The sequence below is a fragment of the Sinohyriopsis cumingii genome, chromosome 11, assembly GCF_028554795.1.
Source record: "Sinohyriopsis cumingii isolate HCF-2022 chromosome 11, ASM2855479v2, whole genome shotgun sequence".
Classification (NCBI taxonomy): Eukaryota; Metazoa; Mollusca; class Bivalvia; order Unionida; family Unionidae; genus Sinohyriopsis; species Sinohyriopsis cumingii.
The window spans coordinates 11,913,339-11,937,845 of record NC_142971.1 but is presented as its reverse complement, the minus strand read 5'-3'; the positions used below and the strand labels follow the sequence as shown (position 1 = coordinate 11,937,845).

The 24,507-nt window shown below is 37.3% G+C and overlaps 1 protein-coding gene across 2 annotated transcripts in view; it reads left to right on the top strand.

The window, feature by feature from the left end:
• The window catches only part of LOC149787614 (uncharacterized), a 49,559-nt gene extending 26,206 nt beyond the window's left edge, over window positions 1-23,353 (top strand). For both annotated transcript variants that reach the window (XM_089973785.1, XM_089973784.1), the window contains 2 exons: window positions 12,836-12,973; window positions 18,143-23,353. In XM_089973785.1, coding sequence (XP_089829911.1) covers window positions 12,836-12,973; window positions 18,143-19,188 — 1,184 coding nt within the window. In that variant the 3' untranslated portion in view covers window positions 19,189-23,353. The remainder of the gene's footprint in view (window positions 1-12,835; window positions 12,974-18,142) is intronic.
• The last annotated feature ends 1,154 nt before the right edge of the window (window positions 23,354-24,507 follow it).

Sequence of the window (24,507 nt, the reverse complement as noted above, 5' to 3'; positions counted from 1 at the left end):
TAACATACACTACATTGCTTAACAGTTCACAGGCAACCGTATGCGTATGGAGTCAACTAGGTAACAGGTGTTCTGTTTATAGCGCACTGCACTTTGTAACTATGCTCTATGAGGTAAAGGGTTAAAGTGTAAACTTACTGATAGGGAATTTAGTATTTAAAATAGTATTGACTAAATAACCTTTAATAGCTAGAACCATGAAAGACAATACACATTATATAGGTATACATAACATAATAAACTATTTAGATTCAAATGAGACCCATATTTTGATGCATGCCTGGGGCATTCATTTGTGGTCTTTGGGTCATATATAAGAAACTACTTTGATGCCTTCTCTACAACAATAAATACACTTAATGCACATGAAACAACATTTAGATTTACAACTTATGTTGACCCCTGTGTTTATTTGTATATATATGTACTTGATATTAGGGGAATAGGTTTTTGAAGCAGAAAAGCATGTGGATATGTGTTTTATGCGTATTATTGTTAAAGATCATATAGTCTGTAAATAATTGGCTTACCTCAGCATATTATTTTCATTATTATTATGGATGGAAGGGGTCGTTACCTCAAAATGATTGTTATTGATCCATATACTCCTCAGTCCCAGTTTGCATGTTTTTACTTGTATTACTTTTTGTTACAGTTTGTATTGAAAGAGTGCATAATTGATTTAATTTGATGAAAATTGGATCTTGCCTCTCATACTGATTATGATTACATAAGTACATTACTTATCAGTATTGGTTACAAGTATGATGGAGTTGGCTTCCCTTTTCAGTGGGACAGGTATATTGAGAAATAGCTTGCACTAGCATTATACTAAATGGAGAGAGTTTTCTCTGTGCTATTTTCATGTACCATGACAAGTTTCTTTACATGTGTTAATTATAGACATCATGCACTATCTAACGCAGCTCTGATCATAATAAGCTGCTCCCATGTGCTCTAAAGGTGAGCTTGAACTAGTCCGAAGTACACTAACATTAGTAGCTATTCAAAAATAGAAAACTGATTTTGCCAGAGTAGGCAATACCAGCTTCTGAAAATGTAATAAATGAATAAGAAATCTTATGTTGCCTGTTTAGGCTCGAACAAAGTGTAACACAAAAAAGAGTGAAAACAACAAGCTTTGAAAAATACAGTAATTTATTTCCCTGGAAAAATTCTTTAAAAATTAAAAAATATGAACTTATGGTTTTATAGAATCAAATCCAAAAATAATCCACGAATAAAATTTTGGTAGTACTAATAACAAAATGTTTTAATGATTTCAAGTTCGAGTCCCGATGAAGAATCCAAGATGGAAGACTGTGACTTATGCTGTAATCTGTAGTGTTGAAGTCTACAGTTCCTTGTAGAAACAAGAAATATCACTCATTTTTTTAATCTGAATAATTTTTTTTTATAAGAACTATCTTTGATTAACAATTTTACATGAACACACGTATTTTCCAGGAAAAAAGAATCAATCCTTTTGAATCCAATAATTTGAAATAACTCCAAACAGCACAATATACAACTTCCAGTGTAAGAACCCAACTAACACTGAGAATATCTCTCCAAAACAAAGGTTATATTGTATTCTAAAATGCAAAAAGGGGGTCACGTGATCATGTTCCAGAACCTCGTAGAAATTATGTACTAGTTAAAGATCACATACACCCAGTGTGGCCCTGACAAAAAACAATCATTTTACTCAAAGAAATGAAATTTAAAAATGTGTTTACATCTTAAACACGTAGTCCCGTCATGACCTTGACAACAACCAATCATTTTCAAATAAAAATAGCTTATTTACGTGGTTGCTACTAATTTTGAATCAAGGTCAGGATCTAGATCAACACCAGGTGTTGACTAAAACAGTCAAGGTAAAACTATTTTCAGAAAAAGAGGTATCATCTCTAGTGAATAAATTTACATTACAATAGCATGTAATGAAAAATATAAAAAAAATAAAACTGACAAACAAACAATTAAATTGAAATAATTATACATTAAATCAAATATAATTAAATCAAATATACATAACAGAAAATACATGAAAAGTAAAAAGAAATTGAAAATGATCAATTTCAGCAGCCTTTTGATAGGTGCACATTGAAGTACCTTATTTGCCAGCCTATTAGTTGATACTTTTGACCAGAAAATCTGGACTTCGTCTTATACTCTCGGTCGACTTATGTCTTATGTCATTCAAATTGCTTTATTGTATATCTTGTAATTTTTTATTTGTGAAAAAAAAAATTCCCCAAAGTACAAAAAGTAATTTAATCATGTATACAAAACTAAGGGACCGGACATTAAGAAAGATTTTTAAAATATGATCATTGGTAATAAATTCATGTACATCAGATGTAATTGTGCAAAAGCATCATTCACTAGTACATGTAATTACACTTTGTTTAAATTTGATTACATGAATGTGCATTAAAATAGACAAGTTAGATAATGAATAATCATGGCAATAATAATCACTTCTTAACAAAATTTATACTTAAGTGGGGAGGAGGAAGGTTGGTACCTGATATAAAACTATTCTATGTAACAAAGTAGGGGCACTACTAATAAACATTTGTTCCCTCTCAATTTTACATGATGATGTAACTACTTCACCAGTATGTGCCTGTGCACAAAATGTCAGCAGTACATGACTGTTTTCACAAGAGTGCAGTTTCAGTTTGGGATTAAACTGCAACAAAAGTAAGATCAACACTGAAATTGAAGGATGTTTTGGGTAGAATATATCATCCAAGAAAAACTTTAAGGTTTCTGGTGTAAACTTTTGTACCAGTTAGTTACAAAGTTGACCAGGTCAAATGCACAGATTTCACTGGAACACCTTTAAAATATAGAAAGGGTGAACAATAAAAATCTGGTTAAATGATACTTCTGAGTACTAATCCTTAATGGGATTAATTTATTGTTACGAGCTGTGATGTTTAGCAAATGGAAAGTATACAAGAAAAGGAATATTTTTAGACAGTTCATACATTTATGTTTCATTCTATACTACAAGTCACATGGGTCATGTATGTGCATTTACTCATTTTAAATTAAATATAAATTGTTCTTTTAAAATTTAACTAATTTTCTTTAGCCAAAGCCTATTCAGTCCTGATTATTGCACCTTAACTGTCACCAAGAAACTTCCAGACAAAAATTATCTATAGCTATGGACTTTTACAATGGTGGCATTGTACTAAACTGGGGTCCAAATAAGAGCATGTCGAGTGTAATCGTCACAGTCGAGGGTAGTACAGATTTGTTTATCAATATGCAAAGCTTTCATTGTGACATCACAGCATGCAACATTCAATCGGGATTGTACTGGATCACACCTTTAGGTTCATTTCGTCCAAAAATATCTACATTCTTTAACATTGATTTTGCCATATACACCTATTGGGGCATCTAAATAATGACTTTTAAAGGAATATGGATGTATACAAATCCAAATGAAGTGAATACTTGCCAATTAAAGGTATGTAGAATCAAATTTAAAAAAATGACACATTACTGAAATAGTTGGTATTGAAGGTCTACGTGACCTGTGTGACTTGTACTATAGTACCATCTTGTATTGACAGTCAGTGTTAATGATCTGTCACAAAAGCAAATATGACAATTAATTTATGCATCAGTGATATCGAATCAGCTGAAACTGTTGCGGTTTTTTTATTTGTGCAAAGAATAAATCTTTTTGCACACAACATTGTTTCTCCTTCAAATATGTTCCCCGATCACATTAACGTTAGGGATATAAGCCTCTCGAATCTAGCCCTACCAAAAGAAGAAAATTCGTCTTTTCGGTCTATGTCATATAGACCAAAGGGCAATAACTCTTGCCCCTTACCTCCCCTTGCCACCACCAGGTGTCACTAGTTTTTAAGCTTCGCTTGTACGGATAACACGTACATTATACCTCCAAGCAATCCAAGCCATCTTGGCGTTAAATTGGACCATCCGAAGTTAAATTTGGATTTATTGCATTGGACAATCATTCTTCTACAGGTTGTTTACATTATTTTAACAATTTTTCTCAAAATTGAGTGACTTTGTCACCCTTACGGATTTCATTTACTGAAGACCATGTTACACACGCTATCGCGGAACTCGTGTTGTTAATTAAGAGTTAACGCGACACTGACTAATTTCGCTTACTCCGTTAGTAACGGTTGTGGTATTATAGGACACACGGTACTAATTATACGGAAGAACTGTGAACCAGTCTAGAAATGGGTGAAGAAATGATAGAGCATTTACAGGTTTGGTGGTCCATAATTGGTTAATAATGAAAATTAAAATTTTACGAAAAATATCTTTTGAGAGCTTGTCCTATATGTAATGTAAAAAAAATATTGACAAATTTCTACTGATACAATTTTAGCATTTTTACAGGCTTGACTCAGGAGTACTCAATACTGAAAGTAGCACCTGATTCATTTGGTGCAGAATCAATAACACGTGTTTCATGCACATGTATGTAAACAAATTGCCGCGGGTCATATGGTGTTCTCCACACATAAGCTTGCACCAAGGTTAGATGTGCACGAAAAATTATAGGTGTCATTATCAGCACCCATAAATTTTAAGTTATTGAATTTTGAATATGACAGTGTTTCCATATGTTTACCATTGGAGTGGAATTAGTACCGTGAGTCCATTAGCGAATTAATAACATGCTGAATTGCTAATTTGTGCTTTGTTTTCTTATGTCGTTTCAGTAGAAATGTCAACCAAATGCATAAAATGCAAAATGTTCAAAGCAAAAGAAGACAACCATGACTCTTGTATTGTATGTACCAAGTGTACATCATCTATACCATGCAGCGTGTGTAATACTTGGACAGAGCAAACGTGGGCTGATGTAGTCCAGAAGGCAGCAAAAGGGAGGGATAGACGGAATAAGTTGAAGAAAGATAGCATTGATGTCCTCAGTATACATCCGAAGACAGCCTCCATTGCGAGCCTTGTGAGGGACGTTGGGGTCCCCCCTCCACCTAAAGGTCGTCGTTTACAACCGTCAGCCACAGTAACATCAGCGGCAATGGAGGAAAATAATGTTGACAGGGTACAGCAGTCCAACTTTGAACAGATGCGTCGTTTGGTCCAGGAAACAACGACGCAGCTATGGACATCAGGCCAGATATTACCCTTATTTCCCTCGCTCGCTTCCACAGCTTTTTCTGACTCTTTGGGGGAATGTTCCCCCAATTTTAGGCTGCCCAGTGGGCGTAAGTCCCCCCGCATGTCCAAGCATGGCCTTCGGGCCTGTAAGTCAGGACGCATGGGATTCTTATCGGATCCATTTCTTTATACAACCTATACGTCACCGGCCATCCAACTGTCCCAGCATGGGGACCCTATTGCTAAAACGATCCGAACACATATGACTTACGGGGATTTTAGTGATAAATCCGTCCGTCAAGCTGTACCGCCGGCAACATACCAATACTATGGCGGAGATTTTAGTAAGAAATCTGTCCGTCCAGCCAGGCCATTGGAGCAGCCGGTACCGGTGATAGCAGGACCGTTGCCAACATTCAGACCAACCACAAGCCAGACAAACCAGCCGGCAGGGCCGTCCGTCCATATGTACACAGCTTATCCACAAGGGAGAGTTAGTGACAGTGTTAAGGATGATGGAATCACGTCATCTATGCCACCTGGTATGCTCTATCCAGAAATGCAAGCTATTACAGAACACAACTCGGCACACAGTGAGGGTGACAAAACTCCTGCAGATCAGCCGTACACAGATCCAACCATGGAATGGACTGAGTTTGGCTTCAAGGTGGCAGTGGAAGAAACTTACAGGGTGTTGGCAATTTCAGAATGCCCTACACCTCCTACCGCCACTCAAGACTACAAAGTTAAGGTGTCTGTAGATCTTGACGGGGAGGAAGAGACGCCGTCCTTCCGGCTCCTTCCCCAGTCGGCAAAAATTATGGAGATCAACGATCGTCTATCAGGACGAATAGGTGATCCGGGGAATGCTAAGGCGTTCTTTTCAGAAAGCCAAGTACCAGCGACGTTCTCGGGTTGCTGGTACAAAACTCATTCAGACGCCTTCAGTACGGATCTTCCGGCCCTGGACAAAAATATGTCAGCAGTTCACATGTCCGCTCCACTGTTTTACAAAGTGGACAAAAATGTGTTCCATGCCACGTTAAAGCTAGTCCGGAACGTAGTCGCTACGTCTTCAATGTTAGACTTGGCTTCATTAGCCATTTTCCGACTCGCAGAAAAGTCCGACAATGACCACGCTTGGGAAGCGACGGCCCGGATTGCTAGAGTTATTAACAGGGCATCTCACCATTCCATGGCTAATGCATTGACTGCGTCTGCCAACTTAGACCTGATATGACGTGACGCATGTCTGCAGTCCACGTCGCTCAAGCCCCATCATACTCTGGCTTTACGGATGACTCTGTTTGGGTCGCCTTTACTCTTTGGAGGAAAAATTGAAGAAGTTCGGAAGCAGGCAGCTTAGGAACTGCCTCTCCAACTCACTGCCCAACCCTCGCAGGCGGAGGGATGATTGGCGGACCAGGGACAAGGGATCCTTACAATCAAATGTGCAGTATAGATCCCAACCCAATGCCAGGAGACAACAGTCTAATCAAGCTAGGAGGCAACCATACAGAGGCGGTAAGAAACAAAGTCTCTCCGTCTTCAAGCCTCCTAACTCTAAAAATTGACATACCTTCTCCGCCACCCGCGGACAGCCTACCTGTGGGCAGCTGCCTCCTGCAATTTCAGGACCACTGGACCACCTTTTTTCCTCAGAACAATTGGGTGATCCAGGTCATTTCGGAGGGACTTCGGATTTCATTTATCCAACCCCCTCCCTGTCCTCCTCTCCCCTCTTCATGGATGTACTGTCTGATCAGGAGAAAGATACCTTTCTACAACAGGAGATATGGTCGCTCATAGAAAAACGGGCGGTGGAGATTGTGAAAAAATCGCTTTCGCTGGGGTTTTATTCCAGGCTGTTTCTTATCCAGAAGGCAAACAGCAAGTTGAGGCTGATCATCGACCTGAGTCGCCTCAACCAATACATTTTACCACCGAAATTCAAGATGGAAATGGCGAGATCAATCCATCTTTCCATCTGGCGGGACGAGTATGCCGTCAGTCTAGATATGACCGACGCATATTTTCACGTCCCTATCCACCCCGTGTCACGGAAATTTCTCCGATTTGCTTACCGCGACGCGGTTTATCAGTTCCAGGTCCTACCCTTTGGCCTCAACATCAGCCCTTGGGCTTTTACCAAGGTTATGGATTGCATCGTCACCCTGTTCCACTCGACTTCATCTACAGGGACAGCAGTGTACTTGGATGACATCCTCCAGAAACATATGGTAAGTTCTATTCTGCTCAAAGGCAGAAACGATCTTTTAGCACTTTTAGATCATCTAGGCTTTCTCGTGAACTGGAAGAAGTCCGATCTCCGTCCATCTCAGCATTTTGTCAATCTGGGTATGGAGTTCTCACCGATCTGAATCTGGTACGGCTTGCTCGCGCTCGCGTAATCCAGATCATCGAACTCGTCAAGTCCGTTTCCAACAGGATGTGGATTTCAGCGAGAGAATTCTTGCAACTCCTCGGATTATTTAGTGCGGCAGCGGACTTGATCCTGCTTGGCCGTCTTTTTATGCGTCCCTTACAAATGATGTTACTGGCACAATGGCGCCCCTTTTCAAGGCCCCTCAATCAAACAACAATGATCACGCCCGAGATATGATCATTCCTGAGTCAGTGGCACAAACCAGGTTGGCAGTCCACGGGGATTCGTCTGGAGATGCCCCAAGCAGAGATAACGGTATGTACCGACACCAGTACCTACGGTTGGGGTGCCCACCTGTTGCCAGACTTCGCTACAGTCAGCGGCACGTGGGAGCCAGGGGAGAGGCCTCTCCACATCAACCTTTTAGAAATGAGGGCTGTCATCAATGCCTTTCATTTCTGGAAGGATCAACTCTCAGGAAAAAACTGTCCTCATTATGTCAGACAACTCTGTGGTGGTGACTTACCTCCTCAAACAAGGGGGCACCAAATCACCAGACCTGTGCATTCTGATCTGGCAGTTTCTACATTGGTGCGACAACCTCCACATCAACATACAAATCAGACACATTTCCGGCAGACTCAATGTCTTGGCCGACACTCTATCCAGGAAAGGTCAAGTCATTCACACGGAATGGTCACTCCATCAATCAGTCTTTCTTGGGATTTGCACACTTTGGGGGCGTCCGATGATCGATCTTTTTGCAACAAGGTGGAATCGCAAGTTGCCCACCTTCGTCTCTCCGGTTCCAGACCCAGAGGCTTGGGCTGTGGACGCTCTGTCAGTCAGCTGGGAGGGGTTGTGGGCATTCGCCTACCCTCCCACGGTTTTGGTACCAAAAATAATCTACAGGTTAAGGGGTCAGAACTGTCAGATGATTCTGATTGCCCCTTCAGATGGAACAAGTCCTGGGTTACCGATCTACTCAATCTAGCGATAGATCTACCCAGGAAGATCCCAACCAGCCCAAATCTTCTCAAACAACCGCGGTCACGGGTGTTCCACCCCTGCCTGGACCGTCTTCTTCTTCATGCTTGGCTCTTGTCCGGGCAGCCTTGCGAGACAAACAATTTAAACCTTCAATTGTGGAGAGAATCTCAAGAGCAAGAAGGCCCTCCTCTCTGAAGGCTTATGAGGGAAAGTGGCGTGTTTTCAGGGACTGGTGCCATATCAATAACATCGTCCCTTTGAGTGTCTCAATCCCTCAACTGGCCGACTTTTTTCTCTGGCTTTTCAAGGAGAAACAGTTGGCCCCAATTACTATCAAAGGCTACCGCTCCATGATATCAGACACATTCCACCATCATGGTAGATGTGATATTGGGCATAACAAAGATCTATCAGATCTTTCAGCCAATTTTGATTTCATTCGACCAAAATCCCTCACCCTGTTTCCAAAATGGAATCTGTCCTGGGTTTTAACATGGCTCAATTCAGACAAATTTAAACCTTTAGCCCACACTTCGTTAAAGCTACTATCGTACAAAACATCTTTCTTGATAGCCTTAGCTTCAGCATGCAGGGTGAGCGAGTTACATGCCCTTTCCAGTGACCCGAACTTTCTTCAGTTCAGATCAGATGGTTTGGTGGTCCTCCTGACGCAACCAGGCTTTGTAGCCAAAAATAGGTTATCATCCATTGGCAATCAAAGAATCGTCATTCGCTCACTCTCTTCCATAGATAAGTCAAGAGCAGCAGCCATGCAAGATCCTGTTCGTGCACTCAAGCACTATTTAAAACGCACAGAGGCGTGTCGGGACACATGTAAGCGCCTCTTTCTTCCGGTCAAAGCTGGTGAACGGGATATCACCCCTCAAGCCCTTGCTTCATGGCTGAAGTGGGTTATATGCTCAGTGTACTCTGAGGTCTCACAAGATCAGAGTCACCTCATGAAGATTATGGCTTATGAGATTAGAGCAATCTCGGCGAGCCTGGCATTCGAACGCAATGTTTCAATCCAAGATATAATAGAAGCTGTTGGCTGGCATGCAGAGTCAATCTTCTCCAGTTTTTATCTCAGAGATTTGGCTTCGCAGAGGCAAACCTTGAATCTGGTAGGTCCGGTGTCGGCAGCCCAGATGACCACCAGACCCATTTAAAACAATCAGCACAGCCTATCAGCTTCGCTGGATTCACCAGTGAAATTTCGTAGGTAAGAAGATTTCAATAACTATCTTCTTAACCGTATATAGGGGTCACATATCACATGACCCTAGGCTGTGTTGCTGATGAAATTAGGAGAACGGGTTATCGTTCAAATGGGGAATCCAGCCATCATTCCCTAGAAGGTACCCGGGGTGGAAGTAGGATGCTCAGCATTCCCTCCTCCTATTACTTATTCTCCTAACGTTAATGTGATCAGGGAACGTATTTGAAGGAGAAAGCAAATTTTTAGTAAATTGTGTTTCTCCGAGAATACTTACCCGATCACATTACTTAAAAACCCTCCCAACCACCCCGCTATGCGAGCATCCTCGTATAATATATATCGCTCAGCTTAAAAAACTAGTGACACCTGGCGGTGGCAAGGGGAGGTAAGGGGCAAGAGTTATTGCCCTTTGGTCTATATGAAATAGACAGAAAAGACGAATTTTCGTCTTTTAGTAGGGCTGGATTCGAGAGGTAGCAGGCTTATATCCCTAACGTTAATGTGATCGGGTAAGTATTCTCGGAGAAACACAATTTACTAAAAATTTGCTTTCTTTCATCACTGAATAATGGTAAGCAGAAGCCAGACTTTGTGGATAAAGGTTTGCATGTGTGCATTTTAGGAATACATAACATAGTCTTAGTAAGATTGTCAGGTAATAAACGTCAAAATTTATAAGCACAGGCTTTTAATTTTAGCATTTTCATAACTCTTTACTCTGCTACTAAATTGATATGGGTGTTATGTATATTTAATTTATACTATATACCTGATTTTTGTCATATTGAGGGTTGTTCCTACCTGAATTTTGTCATTTTTTAAAGATATTTACTAAAATTGAGTTCAAAACCCGAGCTTGTTTTGAGCGTAGAATGTTCTCGAAGAGAACTTGTTGACACTTTGATTGAATTTTCCATTATTAATATGGTATTCCAGGGCATTCATAGGTCAGGTGACAGTTTGTGTATAAATGAAGGTTTTGTAAACAAACTCTTCATTCCTGTTTGATATCAGTCTTTATTAATCTATGATCAGAGTTTGTAGTTGTGTTCAGATATAATTTGAGACGAATCATTTATTTGAATTATTCATATGGAATTACAAAGAGCTTATTGACTGTTTGGGCTAAAACACCACTTTGGGATTGTTAAGGATATATTTCAAAAAAATATACTGGATTGTATCATTGTGGTATATGTACATCAACACATTCAAGACTTGGTACATCAGTATATTCAGGACTATTGGAATTCATTAGGAACATGCTGTACACTTGGACTTGTGATTTGACATTTAGGATTATCTGGGATTTAATTCACAATACTGAAGTTTCTCTTAACGTTTCACTTAATAAATTATTTGCTGATTTTACTAAACTTGTTGCTTTGCTTTCTTTCTGTTCAATTGTTTAAGACCTAGAGCCGTAACAATGGGCTACATATAGCTTACTTGACACAGGCATTTGTCACAATATTTTTTGTCTGAGTTTCTTAAGAACGCCTTTGTTTGTTTTTATCTGTTGAAAGTGGTACACTCATAAAGCCCTATTTAAAGGCCATTAAAGAATTATAGACTGGTCCTGTATTTTTGTTGAAATGGTCCATTGTGTGATTAAACTCACCTCTATATAACTACATGTTGCTTTCTCAACAACAGGTAAATCAAAGTTTTACTGTACTTAAGTTACTATATTTAGCTTATGTTGGGACACTATTCAAGTTGGGACAAAGTAAACTGTTTTAAAAATGCACTGTTTGGTCAGTAATATATTGTTTAAAAGTTTTGGGACAAATTTTTCCAAGTGATATTATTTTAGTTTAGCTCGTAACTTTTGGACAATGAAATAGTTATTTTTTGCTTGTCCCATGATACACACTGATTTTGACAAGTCTTTTATTAAATCCATTCTACAGTTGTTCCTTTAATGAAAACTGATAGATTTACAGACAGTACATTGGTTTATGTATGTCTGCAACAATCCAACAACTATGTGATTGCATTTGATTAAATGCAGGTGTAATGTGCAGCTCCTGTTGCACCATCTAAGATAGAGATGTCAAATCATCTTAATACCTTGTTGGAATAGTTTATAGATGTGCACCATATACATCAACTTTGGATTCACCCATATCCCACACACCTGGGAGCATGGTCTATGACATAAAATATGGGTCAGGAAGGCTGAATAGTTCATTAGACTGAGGTTCACAATTTTGACTATGGCAGTTATGGTTCTATGGTCTTAAAATAAGTAACAGAAACAAGTGAAAACCTGCAAGTTTTGTAAAATTCAACAAATAATTTATTTCCGTAGAATACAAAGTGAATGTTTTGAAATGAATTTACAGTATTGTGAGTTAAATCCTAAATAGTCCAAAAAGTTGAATCACCAGTCTTAATGAATAAAGTTCTAATTAAATTCCAGTGGTGTTCATAATAAGATCCAGTGCTGAAGGTGTTGATGTGCCTGTAGTCTTTAAGTGTACTGATGTATGGGTGGCCTGAAGTATGATAATGTTTTAAGTCTTCCAAATAATCATAAAAATAATATAACCCAAGGTGTCCTTGTCTGAATTTGCTTTGATTCCAAATTAAAGTTTCTGTCCAAAAATATCGAGAACTTTGTAATTCCAAAGAATAATAATTTTGAATAATTCCTACCAAATAAAATAATGAACACAACAATACAAATGATTCTGCTTCTGATGGTTTTGCAAGATCCAAAATTTATTTCTAGAAAATTCTAACTTGTAAACAGATAAAATCTGTTAATAAAATTATAATAAAGAACATGGGAAACATCAGGTACAACAGGTTCTTCATGGGGGAATGCCAGTATCCAAGACCCAGACCCAAATGAACATGTTTACCTTTATTGATAATGATCTTAATATTTAACCTACACTCCTGGAGAATATTGACTATGTATTATTTGTTTGAAAAATAATGTCATAAGTCTAGTACACAGTTAACTTGATTTTGGACAAGGTCATGTCCAAAATACAATTATACGTAACTTATAATCACAGAGAAAAAAAAACGAACAAATACAAATTAAATATGCATAACAGTGAATTACTTAAAAACCATTATGTTTGCAGGTTTACCATGTGAAAGACCAACTCAACATCGGTGTGACAACTATCGTTGCATAGACAAGTCCAAGCTGTGTGACTTGAGAAATGATTGTGGTGATAATTCAGATGAGAATACAAATTTCTGTCTGCATGTGACAACAGGTAATGTGGACAACATAATATGAGTGTTACACAGAAAACTTTCCATATATTCCTAAAAATAAACTCAAGTTAAAAACCAAACTGAAATTAAATTTGTTAACTTTGATTAAAATTTAGTGAGAATTTTAGAACTTTCTGGACCTTTAGTTTCTTTATGCATGCTTAATTTTCAGTAATGTAAGCATATTGATTGGTTGGGGGGGGGGGGTATTGAGCTTGGTATTAGGTTTCTTACTCTAACAGTTTCAAGAATACAGACTGTTCTAATTGAACTCCTGATCTCAGGATCCCTGCCTATCAATGCATGAAAATTTATGTCTATATTCCTTATATTCATGTTTTTGTTTAGTTCTTTATATTTACCTTTTTAGAACTTTACTTTTAAAAGTTACCACATAGCCACTGTTGTGCTATTGTACCATTAAAGCTTCATATAACATCCATCCATCCATCCATCCATCCAATGTAATAAACCTTTAAGGAAGTCTGATTCAATGTCAGAGGTTTCACCAGCTGTAGGTCTGGTTGACACATTGTTTCTTTGTAGAGGAGTCACTACCTAAGCATGCTTGGTCATTATGTTTTCCCAATCAGTTTAACTCTATAGTCACAAAGCACAAGACAAAAGTGGTGTGAAAGCTTATATCCCTGACTGATAAAATCCCTTTATTTGAATGACTGACATAGGGTCTGTACTGAGACATTATATCAGTCCCTTGCACACTGTTCTTAGCTATATTGTTGTTGCTGTGTAGCAGAATATTATACCTTTAGATCAAAATCTGTGAAGTCGACACCCTTGTTTAAGAATAAAGATGTTGGCAACAGCAACTTTAATTATCATTCATTCATGATTTATTTTAGGACCTCATGAAATTAAACTTCAACTTCTGGCTTTACTGTAAATATCTGTCTGTTAGCTGTTACATATTTTAAGGTAGTATATCTTTTTGTCAGTTAATAATTGTTAAAAGCTGTGGATAAAAATACTTGTGTTGTGTGGCATTGTATAGTCTTTTGAAAGAAAAAATTTGAAGCCTTCACTAGTCCTTCTTCACAAACTGATGGGCAAAAACAAACTTTACTAGCCATCGGTCTGTTGAAGTTATGAAAACTACTATCCATCGTACTGAAATTATGAAAACCACTAGCCATCAGACTACTAAAGTTATGAAAACTACTAGCCACCAGACTACTGAAATTATGAAAGCTACTAGCCATCAGACTACTGAAATAATGAAAACTACTAGCCATCTTACTGAAATTATGAAAACTCCTAACCATCAGACTACTGAAATTATGAAAACTACTATCCGTCATACTGAAATTATGAAAACTACTAGCCATCATACTGAAATTATGAAAACTACTATCCATCAGGCTACTGAAATTATGAAAACTACTAGCCATCATACTGAAATTATGAAAACTGCTAACCATCAGACTACTGAAATTATGAAAACTAATACCCATCATACTGAAATTATGAAAACTGCTAGCCATCATACTGAAATTATGAAAACTGCCATCCATCAGGCTACTGAAATTATGAAAACTGCTAACCATCAGGCTACTGAAATGTCAGGGATCGCACTGGGCTTTGCCAGTGTCACAAATTGTGGCGTTGTTTACCTTATTGATAACAAAACATATCACCTGGTGATTTTTTGGGGTGACGACATTTTTGGCTGTTAAAACCTCTATATACAATCTTGGATTTGAATTCGAGAAACTAAAAGGCACCATGAAAAAGAAGCCACAAACTTGGACATAAAATGCACCGGAATCTATTGTTACATAAATCATTTGTTCATACTGACAAAGTATCAAACAGTGCTTTGCTATACCGTTATCCGCTTATGCTGTCTTGCCGTAGTACTGTATGCTGTGATATAACTCAAATAGTCATGCTACTGGCCTAGCTACAATCAACCACCTCTTAAGATAGGAACAGGAATGATGACAATCGACCAAACAACGGTTAATTCTAAATGTACCAGAAGAAATAGTTTTGCTGACACTTAAAAGTGTTGTCAGTGGGATAGACATCAAACAAGGACTACCATTTAGTGTTATTTTAGTTTTCTGAAAGGATACATGAATTTTCTAACATAATTTTTGTTCAGCTTGTCATAGAAGAGCTTATCAGATAGTCTCTCGTCTGTCTATCCATTAGCTCAAGATTGTTATCGCTACTCCTTCTAAACTACTTGGAAGATTGTCGTTTAACTTTACATACACATTGAACCCATGGTCCAGTTGGTCCTAAATGAAAATGGTGCTGCACAGGCATCCATTGTGGCTACCACAGTGGCCATCTTGAAAATCTTGTTATTGGTACTCCTCCTGAATAAATGGTCATATAAACACTGAAAGACTTCTTATTGATTGATTGATTGGATTTACGTTGCGTACATATCTGCTTGAAAATGGTCAATAAGATATCTAATATGGCCACCATGGTAGCCATCTTTGAAATTTTGTTATTGCTGCTCCTTCTGAATGGATGGTCATAGTGTTTGCACTGAAAGACTTGTGATGTCTAGTTGGTCCATAATGAAAGTAGTGCCAATCTGACATCCACTATGGCTGCCACAGTAACCATTTTAAGATCTTGTTATCACTAACTCCTCCTATATGGATGGTCATATTACCATGGGTTTTTTCAGTTAAAGACATGATTTGGTTTCCCCCCCCCCCATGTCCATCATCCATCTGTCTGTTAGCACCAGTTTGTTATCACTACTCCTGAACTACTTTCAGGATTGTCATGAAACTTTACACACACATTCATCCCATGGTCTAGTTGGTCCTAAATGAAAACATGCTGCACAGATATCCATCTTGGCTGAAACTGCAACCTCTTGAAAATTTTGTTATTGCTTCTCCTGAATGGATCGTCATATGTGTATCAACATTGGTTTTCACTAAAAGACATCTTAGGATGTTTAGTGGGACTTCAATTAAATAGTACCAATTTGAAGTCCAGTATGGCAGCTCTGGCAGCCGTCTTGAAAATCTTATTACAAATCCACCTGAACAGAATGTCATATTGATGTGGGATTTTCACCAGATGTGGCTAAATGAAAATAGTGCCAGTCTGACCTCCAATGTGGCTAAATGAAAATAGTGACAGTCTGACATCCAGTGTGGCTAAATGAAAGTAATGCCAGTCTGACCTCCAATGTGGCTAAATGAAAATAGTGATAGTCTGACATCCAATGTGGCTAAATGAAAGTAGTGCCAGTCTGACATCCAATGTGGCCATCACATCAGCTGTCTTGGATGGATGTTTGTATCAACATGAGCGTTTCACCAAAACACTTCTTAATATGTCATTTTGGTCCAAAATGAAAATGGTGCTGATCTGAGGTCCCATGTGGCCATGGCTGTCTTCAGAATCTTGCTGTCACTACTCCTAAATGGAAAGTTATATTAACATGCTGTTTTCACCAAAAGACTTATAATGTATAGTTAGTCCTAAATGAAAATAGTGCTGATCTGAGGTCCCTTATGGCCACGGCCACACTAGTGGCTGTCTTTATAATTTTACTAGCAGTACTCCTAAATGGAAAGTCATATTGATGTAGCGTTTTCACCAGAAGACTTCTTGTCATGTATAGTTAGTTCTAAATGAAAATGGAGCAGATCTGTTTTCTAATATGGTTGCCGCAGTGGCCAGCTTTAAAATCTTGTGTCATTACTTCTCCTAAATGAATGCTGATATCAGCATGAGGTATTACTAAAAGATGTCTTATAGTATTTTGTTCATCCTAAATTAGAATGGTGTTGAACAGTATGTGCCAGTGTTGAAAATCTCGTTTCCCTTTCTCTTAATTGGAAGGTCATTTTCACATAAGGTTTTCAGCAGAAGAGTTGTGTCTACATGGTCATAAATGAAAATGACTTACCCTCAGTTTGGTGTCTACATGGTCATAAATGAAAATGACTTACCCTCAGTATGGCCTCCATAGTGGTTATCTTAAAAAGGTTGTTATGTCTACTCTGACGAAATGGATGGCTATATCAACATAGAATTTTCATCATTTGATTTCTTATATCTCCAAATTGGCCCTGAATGAACAAAGTATCTGTCATAGACCCTTTGCGCCTGCCACAATGACTGTCTTCAGAATCTTCTTGTCACTACTACCCCTGAGTGGATGATCACTGTGACATTAGGGTTTTCACCAAAACAAGTCTAATGATGTGAACTGTTTCCTAAACAAAAATGGTACCAGGCATATGTTCAAGCTAAAAACCTTATCTCTCATTTTCAGTATCTGGAGATGTGCCAACTAGCCAGGTTGACTTGGCATAAAATTTAAGTCATAAATATCACAACTTGCAAAGACCTAGCTTCACACAATCTCTAAAATTTTCTTTCTCAAACTAAAGTGTTTGAAAATCTTTAGTATTGCTTGGTTGATAACAATGATTATTTTTAAAATTAAAATAAAGCCTCAAACCTTTAATTTTTCTTATTTCATAGAAAATTTTAAGAAATTCCACAAAGTGATTTTCATCCTTGCCACTATCTCTACCACTGACAAAAATATCGATGTCATTTGAACTATCATTAGAAATGTTGTGAAATCTCAGTTTGAGGAGAAATTTTGAGAACTTGAATCAAACTAGGTTAGGGACCCAAGATTACATGAAAATATTCTCACATTCAAGATCATTTTTAGCTCAGTATTTTAGATTGTCAAAGATTAAATTATCAAGCAGATGTCAGAACTTGCTTTTTATTCCAGAAAATGTTTGAACATGAAAGTTCAGAATTTTAGACAGTCCATAACTTAGGAAAGAGGTAGAATATTGGAAGTTTCCAGATTTTTATAGCGGTGCCCCTCATTTAGACAACCAGATTTTAATTTTGTAGATGGCACTGTATATTTTATCTAGTTTCAGGATTATAGACTTCAGCTTGAGTTTTGTGAAAATAGGGCCTGATGTGAATCAGTCATGTGATGAAATGTTTTAAAGTTCAGATAAGATGCAATGCAGGACAGTTAAAGTTTTTAATCATTTAAATCAGATTCATTGTTTATAATAAAACTAGGTCAATAAATTTAATTAGATTACAGTTATTAGTTTAAGTTGTGAGCCAAAGTTTAATCATCAGTGTTATAAGGAAAACTTGGTAAGTTTTCTCATTTTTTTCAGATTGGAGAACCACAACTGCAGTTTTAAGACCGGGTAATAGTGATGTTAGTACAGCAGATCAACAAATGACATGGTTGAAGACAACAGTTTATACCGTCATTGCATGCACTGTTGGGGTTGTTTTGTTCATATCCATTGTTGTTATTGCTGTTTTTCGAATCAAAATGAAGAGGATGGCCATGCGGCGAGCACTAGGAGTTGCTGAGCGTCGGCAAAGATTAGCACAGAGACAGTCTGAACCAGAGGGCCCAGTTGTTATCACTACCACAGAAAATGAACCATTTCTTGCCCATTGCCCAATAACCACCACAAACATAGGGAATTTAATTGCTAATAATGGGATGCAGTATGTGCCACGTGCTGAGATTACCTCGCTATTACAGGCCCCACCTTCCTATTCAGATGCAGTAGCAGAGACAAATGAGGGAGCTAGGGGACGGCGATCCCCACCCCCTCCATATAGTACTCTTGATAGAGGTCCAGATAGACAAGTAAACTTCTTAACTTCCATTGGCGAAAACCCACACAGAAATGTACACAGTATTAATCAGGATGAAAGCTGTGAGTTTCTTGCTTCATGTCAAGTCAGAGGAAATGTTATCACTGAGGTTGATACTTCCTCCTTAAATTGCAATGTGGAAACCTGCAATAGTAATATTATAAATGCTCATGATAGTGCAGCAGACTTGACTTCACACACAAGAAATTCACCACACAATCCTAGTGTAGCATCTCAAACTGTAGAAACTAGTCAGCCATGGCGACCCAAACAGCTGGGTGTCTGTGATGGTCAGATCATACTTAGAGGTGATACTCCACCAGGAACCTCAAGAAATGAGGATCATAACTCAGTCAGTCATAGTACAAGGACTGATAAATTGTTGCAGCCAAGGCAGCTTCAGGTGCATGATGGTCAGATAATTTTATCCAATCAGGATACAGAAGGTGCAGTTGCTGCAGAATTTTCATCTCCTATAGGAAGTAGGTCAACACAGGGCTTGATAGAAGTCAAAGAGGGAAAGATCATTTTCAAGACATCGAAGTAACTGTTCTTCTGATGCAGTCATAACTACCATTTCATAACATTTTTCTCATTTTAAACATTTTTGTACTTTTTTATGCAGCTGTTAATGGAACTAAATATGCTGCTTTGTGTATGTTACATCCTGGGTCTTTAAATGTATCTAACATTGTTTGAGTCTGGTACATTTTTACTTCTTTGGCATGACTGATAACTAAGAAATGCATGTGTGCGTGTGTGTGCAATTCTTTTTTTGGCTGTTAATAAGTTTTTATGTGTTAAATTAATGTAGAATTTTATATTCTGTCTCTGCTTCACAGAAAGATAATATAATCTAAGGTTATAGCAGCTAATGCTTTTAAAGTTCGGTAAATGTTCCAGGCCTGAGTTCCTAATCTACGTAGGATGTGTCATGTAGAAGGGTTCCAAGCCTGAGTTCCTAATCTACATAGGATGTGTCATGTAGAAGGGTTCCAGCCTGAGTTCCTACCTACACTATCATATAGAAGGTTTCCAGGCAAAGTTCTTAATCTACATAGGATGCATGATGTAGAAGGGTTCCAAGCCCGAGTTCCTAATCTACATAGGATGTGTCACGTAGAAGTGTCCCAAGCCTAAATTCCTAATCTATATAGGTTGTGTCATATAGAAGGGTTCCAGACTTGAGTTCCTAATCTACATATGATGTGTAATGTAAAATGATTCCAGGCCTGAGTTCCTAATCTAATCTACGTAAGATGTATAATGTAGAATGATTCCAGGCCTGAGTTCCTAATCTAATCTACATAGGATGTAAAATGTAGAAAGGTTCCAGGCACAAGTGCCTAATCTACCTGGGATGTGGCATATAGAAGTGTTCCAGGTAATAGGATTCTGTCATGAAAGGCCAGTTCCTTGTATTCTCTTTTTTGCTGAGCACATAGTTTATTATGTGTTTGATAGTTATATGTGTGCCAGTGTATCTTGATGATTTCTTATTGACTGTAATACCCAAAGGATATTTGTTTGTGTATTACTTATTTATCTTAACCTGAAAGAATTGGGGTGCATTTTTGGGGAGTCTTTTTTTCTCTCTCTTGCAACAAATTTCACTGTGATACTTTTTTTAAATCATGTACTTATTTAAAGCAGCGCATTTTCAGAATTTTAAGTCAGATTCAATAAGTAGAAAGGTCTTAATAAATTTTTGTTAGACACAATGTTTTATACCACTTATGCACACATAGTATACGATTGTACTAGTCTGTAATTAAGAATCTTTTAATATTTTACTTCATAAACATTTAACATACAGATTGTCATGTTTTCAGGTCTTACATAATGATGTATACAACTTTTCATGGTTTTCCTGACAAAATGTAGTCTTTATGCTTGAGTTAAATTTGCAAAATTTATCCATGCAGAAATTTAACAAGTTAACCACATTCATGCATCCAAAATTGCTAAGTAATGGAAACTAAAAACATGCAATTTTCCAGAAGTTTAAAATCAGAAAAACATTCACACTGTGGGAATTTCCTCATGTCAAAGATCTTTATGTACAGAATGTAGTAACTGATTAGATTAGATCAGGGGTCTCAAACTCAAATCACCCTAAGGACAGCATGAGGGCATTTACAATGGCCTGAGGCTACATTACCTTTGTTATCATGACACCTTGTGACACCAATCATTTTGCAGGCTACAAAACAGCTTAGTAGGCTGCATGTGGCCCGTGGACTGTGTGTTTGAGACCCCTGGGTTAGATCTTGATGAAGATAAATTTTCATGTATAGTTAGGTTCCCCCGATTTAAAAAAACAACAAAACAACAAACACCTTCATATTCAGCCAACGTATTCATCTAATATAATGAATCATTTATATAGTAATTAGTTACAGGCAGCTGTTTAAGTCCAAATGCAAGTGTATTTCAACTAATGTAATTACAATTTTGGCATAGTGATTATAGGCAGTTTAAGTCTGAATGCGAATGTTTTTCATGTAATGTGATTACACCTTTTGCATTGTAATTAGTTATGGGCAGCTGTTTAAGTCCAAATGTGATTGTATTTCATCATGTTGATAGAATGAGTGTGGAAAATGGTCATTACATTGCTTTAGTCACTATATGTAGGCAATACCACTTACATCATGTGAGAGTAATACTAACACTTTCAACCAATTTACTTGTGATCCTTTGACGAAATGTGCAGGGAGGATATGGTAGTAGTGATGTCCATCCATCCAGCTGTAGATGGGTGTTTTCTGCAACATAACCTTGGTTAGCTGTGTTCTTTTTTTCCCCCTCAGATCTCATGTGTGCCTTAATCATCGGGACAAGCAGAATTATGTTGTGGGGGTGAGGGGGAACTGCTAAATTCAAGGTCTAGGTCACTGGAGCTGAAAATGTTTTTGTTTCTGCTTGATAAGTTTGGTTTTCTTGGCCTAATTTTCTTTCGCATTCAGAGGTTAACTATGTTCGAGCAAGTGGAACCTTCCTATTTTTTATTCTGAAGCTAACATGAAAGGTCAAGGTCACTGGAACATTATAATATGTTTGTTTCTACTTAATAAGTAAAGTGTCCAGAATCCAATTTTTGTAAAACTTTATGAGTAGTCTACTCTTGGGCAGAGCACCTACCTATTGGTTCTTGTCAGGTGTAGAGGTCAATGTGAATGGAGCCAAAATTGTTATTTTCAATTCCAAATGATTTGTGCACTTCTCTAAAGTTTCCTTAACCCCAATTTTATCTGCAGTATATATGAGGATGGGCAGCTGCCTGTCAAGTCTGCAATTGACAGATCATAGGTCAGGGTCACTGTAATTGCAAAATTATTTGTACATAATTTTACATTTGTCATAGTTTAGGTGGGTCAGTGGATTAAACCAATCTTCAGATTTCCATTTTTTTCCTTGTGTCTCTGGATTTATTTTTACAAATCCAGTGAGGAAAAACTAAACAGAGAAGGAAAGAAACAAGGTTTTGTGACATTTTGATCCAAAATTGTCTAATAATTTCCATATTAAGTGCAGCATTGGGGGAAGTTCTGTCATGTCTTAATTTCATCAATTTGGGGACATTTTCTAAAAATTTTAGTTTTATAATTGTTCCTCAGTTTTGAGAGAAATAAAGAAATAATTATGATAATTTACTTGTCTGAAAGACAATGTTGGATGTGTGCAATAAAAAAATGAAAAAGAAAATTAATGATTACAAATGGTATTTTCATTTGTTTATCACCAACCATGGTTACATTTGACAGCTTGTTTAATCTTTACAGCTATAAAACATGTCAGAATGTTACTTTGTAAGGGAAAAACGAAGACCAAAGATGGTTGTTGTTTACCTCATATTTTCTGTGCCAATATGAATTTCTCTTTCAACTGGCGCTTCTGTAAGTAAGAATTTCTTTGTTTTAAATATTTAACTAAAGTTCACATTACATTTTTATGTATTGTAGGTTTAGGTATATCTTTAATTTTCTATATTTGATTTTACTTCCTGTTTGAATCTATCACTTTTTTTAGTGTAAGACATTTCTGCTTACAACTGTTTTACCATAACTCTGAGCCAAGTTGTAAATGCACAAAGGAAATTTGCCGATTTATGAAAGTATTCCATTTTCCTTTGATGCAGAAAATTTGTTGCATGATTTTGTAAAAGATAACATCAAAATGGCTTACTATTGACAACAGGTGACAGATATAGTACAGGTTACTACTGAAAATAGGTGACAGATGTCAAAGTACATGTTCTCTGTTCCTACTTTTGCAGAATGTAATATGAAATAAATTTGATTCCTATTACTAACAACCAGCCTATAAACCTCCAGAGTAATTATTTAACCTTATTTGGGCTATAAATGAATGAATTTAATGGCAATTAGTCTATAAACCTCCATAGCATAATAGTTTAGCCATAATTGGACTATAAATGTTTAAAGGGCTAGGTACTGTGAGAGTCAATTTGGGCCCTTTAGCCATAATTAGACTATAAATGTTTAAAGGGCTAGGTACTGTGAGAGTCAATTTGTGCCCTTTAGCCATAATTGGACTATAAATGTTTAAAGGGCTAGGTACTGTGAGAGTCAATTTGGCCCCATAATCATATCCAGATGAAGCTTATGTAGATAAAATATGTCCCTGTTTTTTCCTTAAATATGTTTGATTTTTTCCAGGACCACTTTCAATAAAGGAATTTAACAATTGCCCTTAGTTTTCTTGTCTGTTTTGGGACATGTATTCGTGGATTATAGACATGTTGGCTAAAAAGGTCCTATCTTGCATATTACTAAAAATGTATATCCTAAATTGTGCATTTGCATGCAGTTTGCATAAAAGTCGATAAGACTCAAAAACTTGATTTTATTCTTAAATAATGTAAAAATGAGGTATGTATCTCCATTAGGTTCGGTTGATTACCTCTTATGCCTGTTTTTGTTTAAAACTTTTCTCACATGTATATGTTTAGTGCTGACTTTCTGTAATATTCTTGCCAGCATCACCCCAGAAAATCATGTTGATATTTGGGGTGGGGGGGACAAAAATTGTAGTGCATACACTTTGTACATTGATAATAGCTGAATCTTGATATTGTGTATAGAGAAGATTTAAAAATATTCAAAACATCAGTGACTAAAGCTGTTTTGTTTATATATTTCTCTGGGAAAAAGTGTAGTTTATGTTCTTAGTAATTCGAGCAAAAGTATGACTCATGATGATGACTGATCCAAAAATTGGATATATTTCTGTCAGTTTTATAAAAGAGAAAGAGTGCAATAGCTGTATAATATATATGGCATGTAAAGTATGTATATATATAATGGTTTTATTACCTCATTGACTGAGGATATTAGTTTTGATATGTCTATTGTCAAGATGATGAGTGAACAGGCACTCAAGTTTCTTATTATATTTCAGATAGGTCTCCAGAATGGATGGAATGAAAATTACAATAAATGCAGCAAGACAGATTAATACAAATGTATTCCAGTCTGCAATACTCTCTCTACCCATGATCTTATTACTGACATCATTACTCTAAAGCGCTCTCCGTTACGGATCACTGCCATCTCACCTCTGTCTGTGTGGGTTCGAGTCTCGGATTCAGCTAATGTGGGTATGTGAGAAAGCTTGCCAGTAGCTTCTCGTGGGTCGGTGGTTCTTTCCAGGGTTTTCCCGGGTTCTTCCTCCACCATTAATACTGGCCGCCATGTATAGCCTATCATGTGCTGAAAAATGGCGTTAAACCCTACAACAACAACAACAACAACAACGACATCATTACTCTGGCATACCCACTTAGAACTCAACATTATCTCATCAGCTTTTAATACATAGTAATTATCCCTTAAGCTTTTAA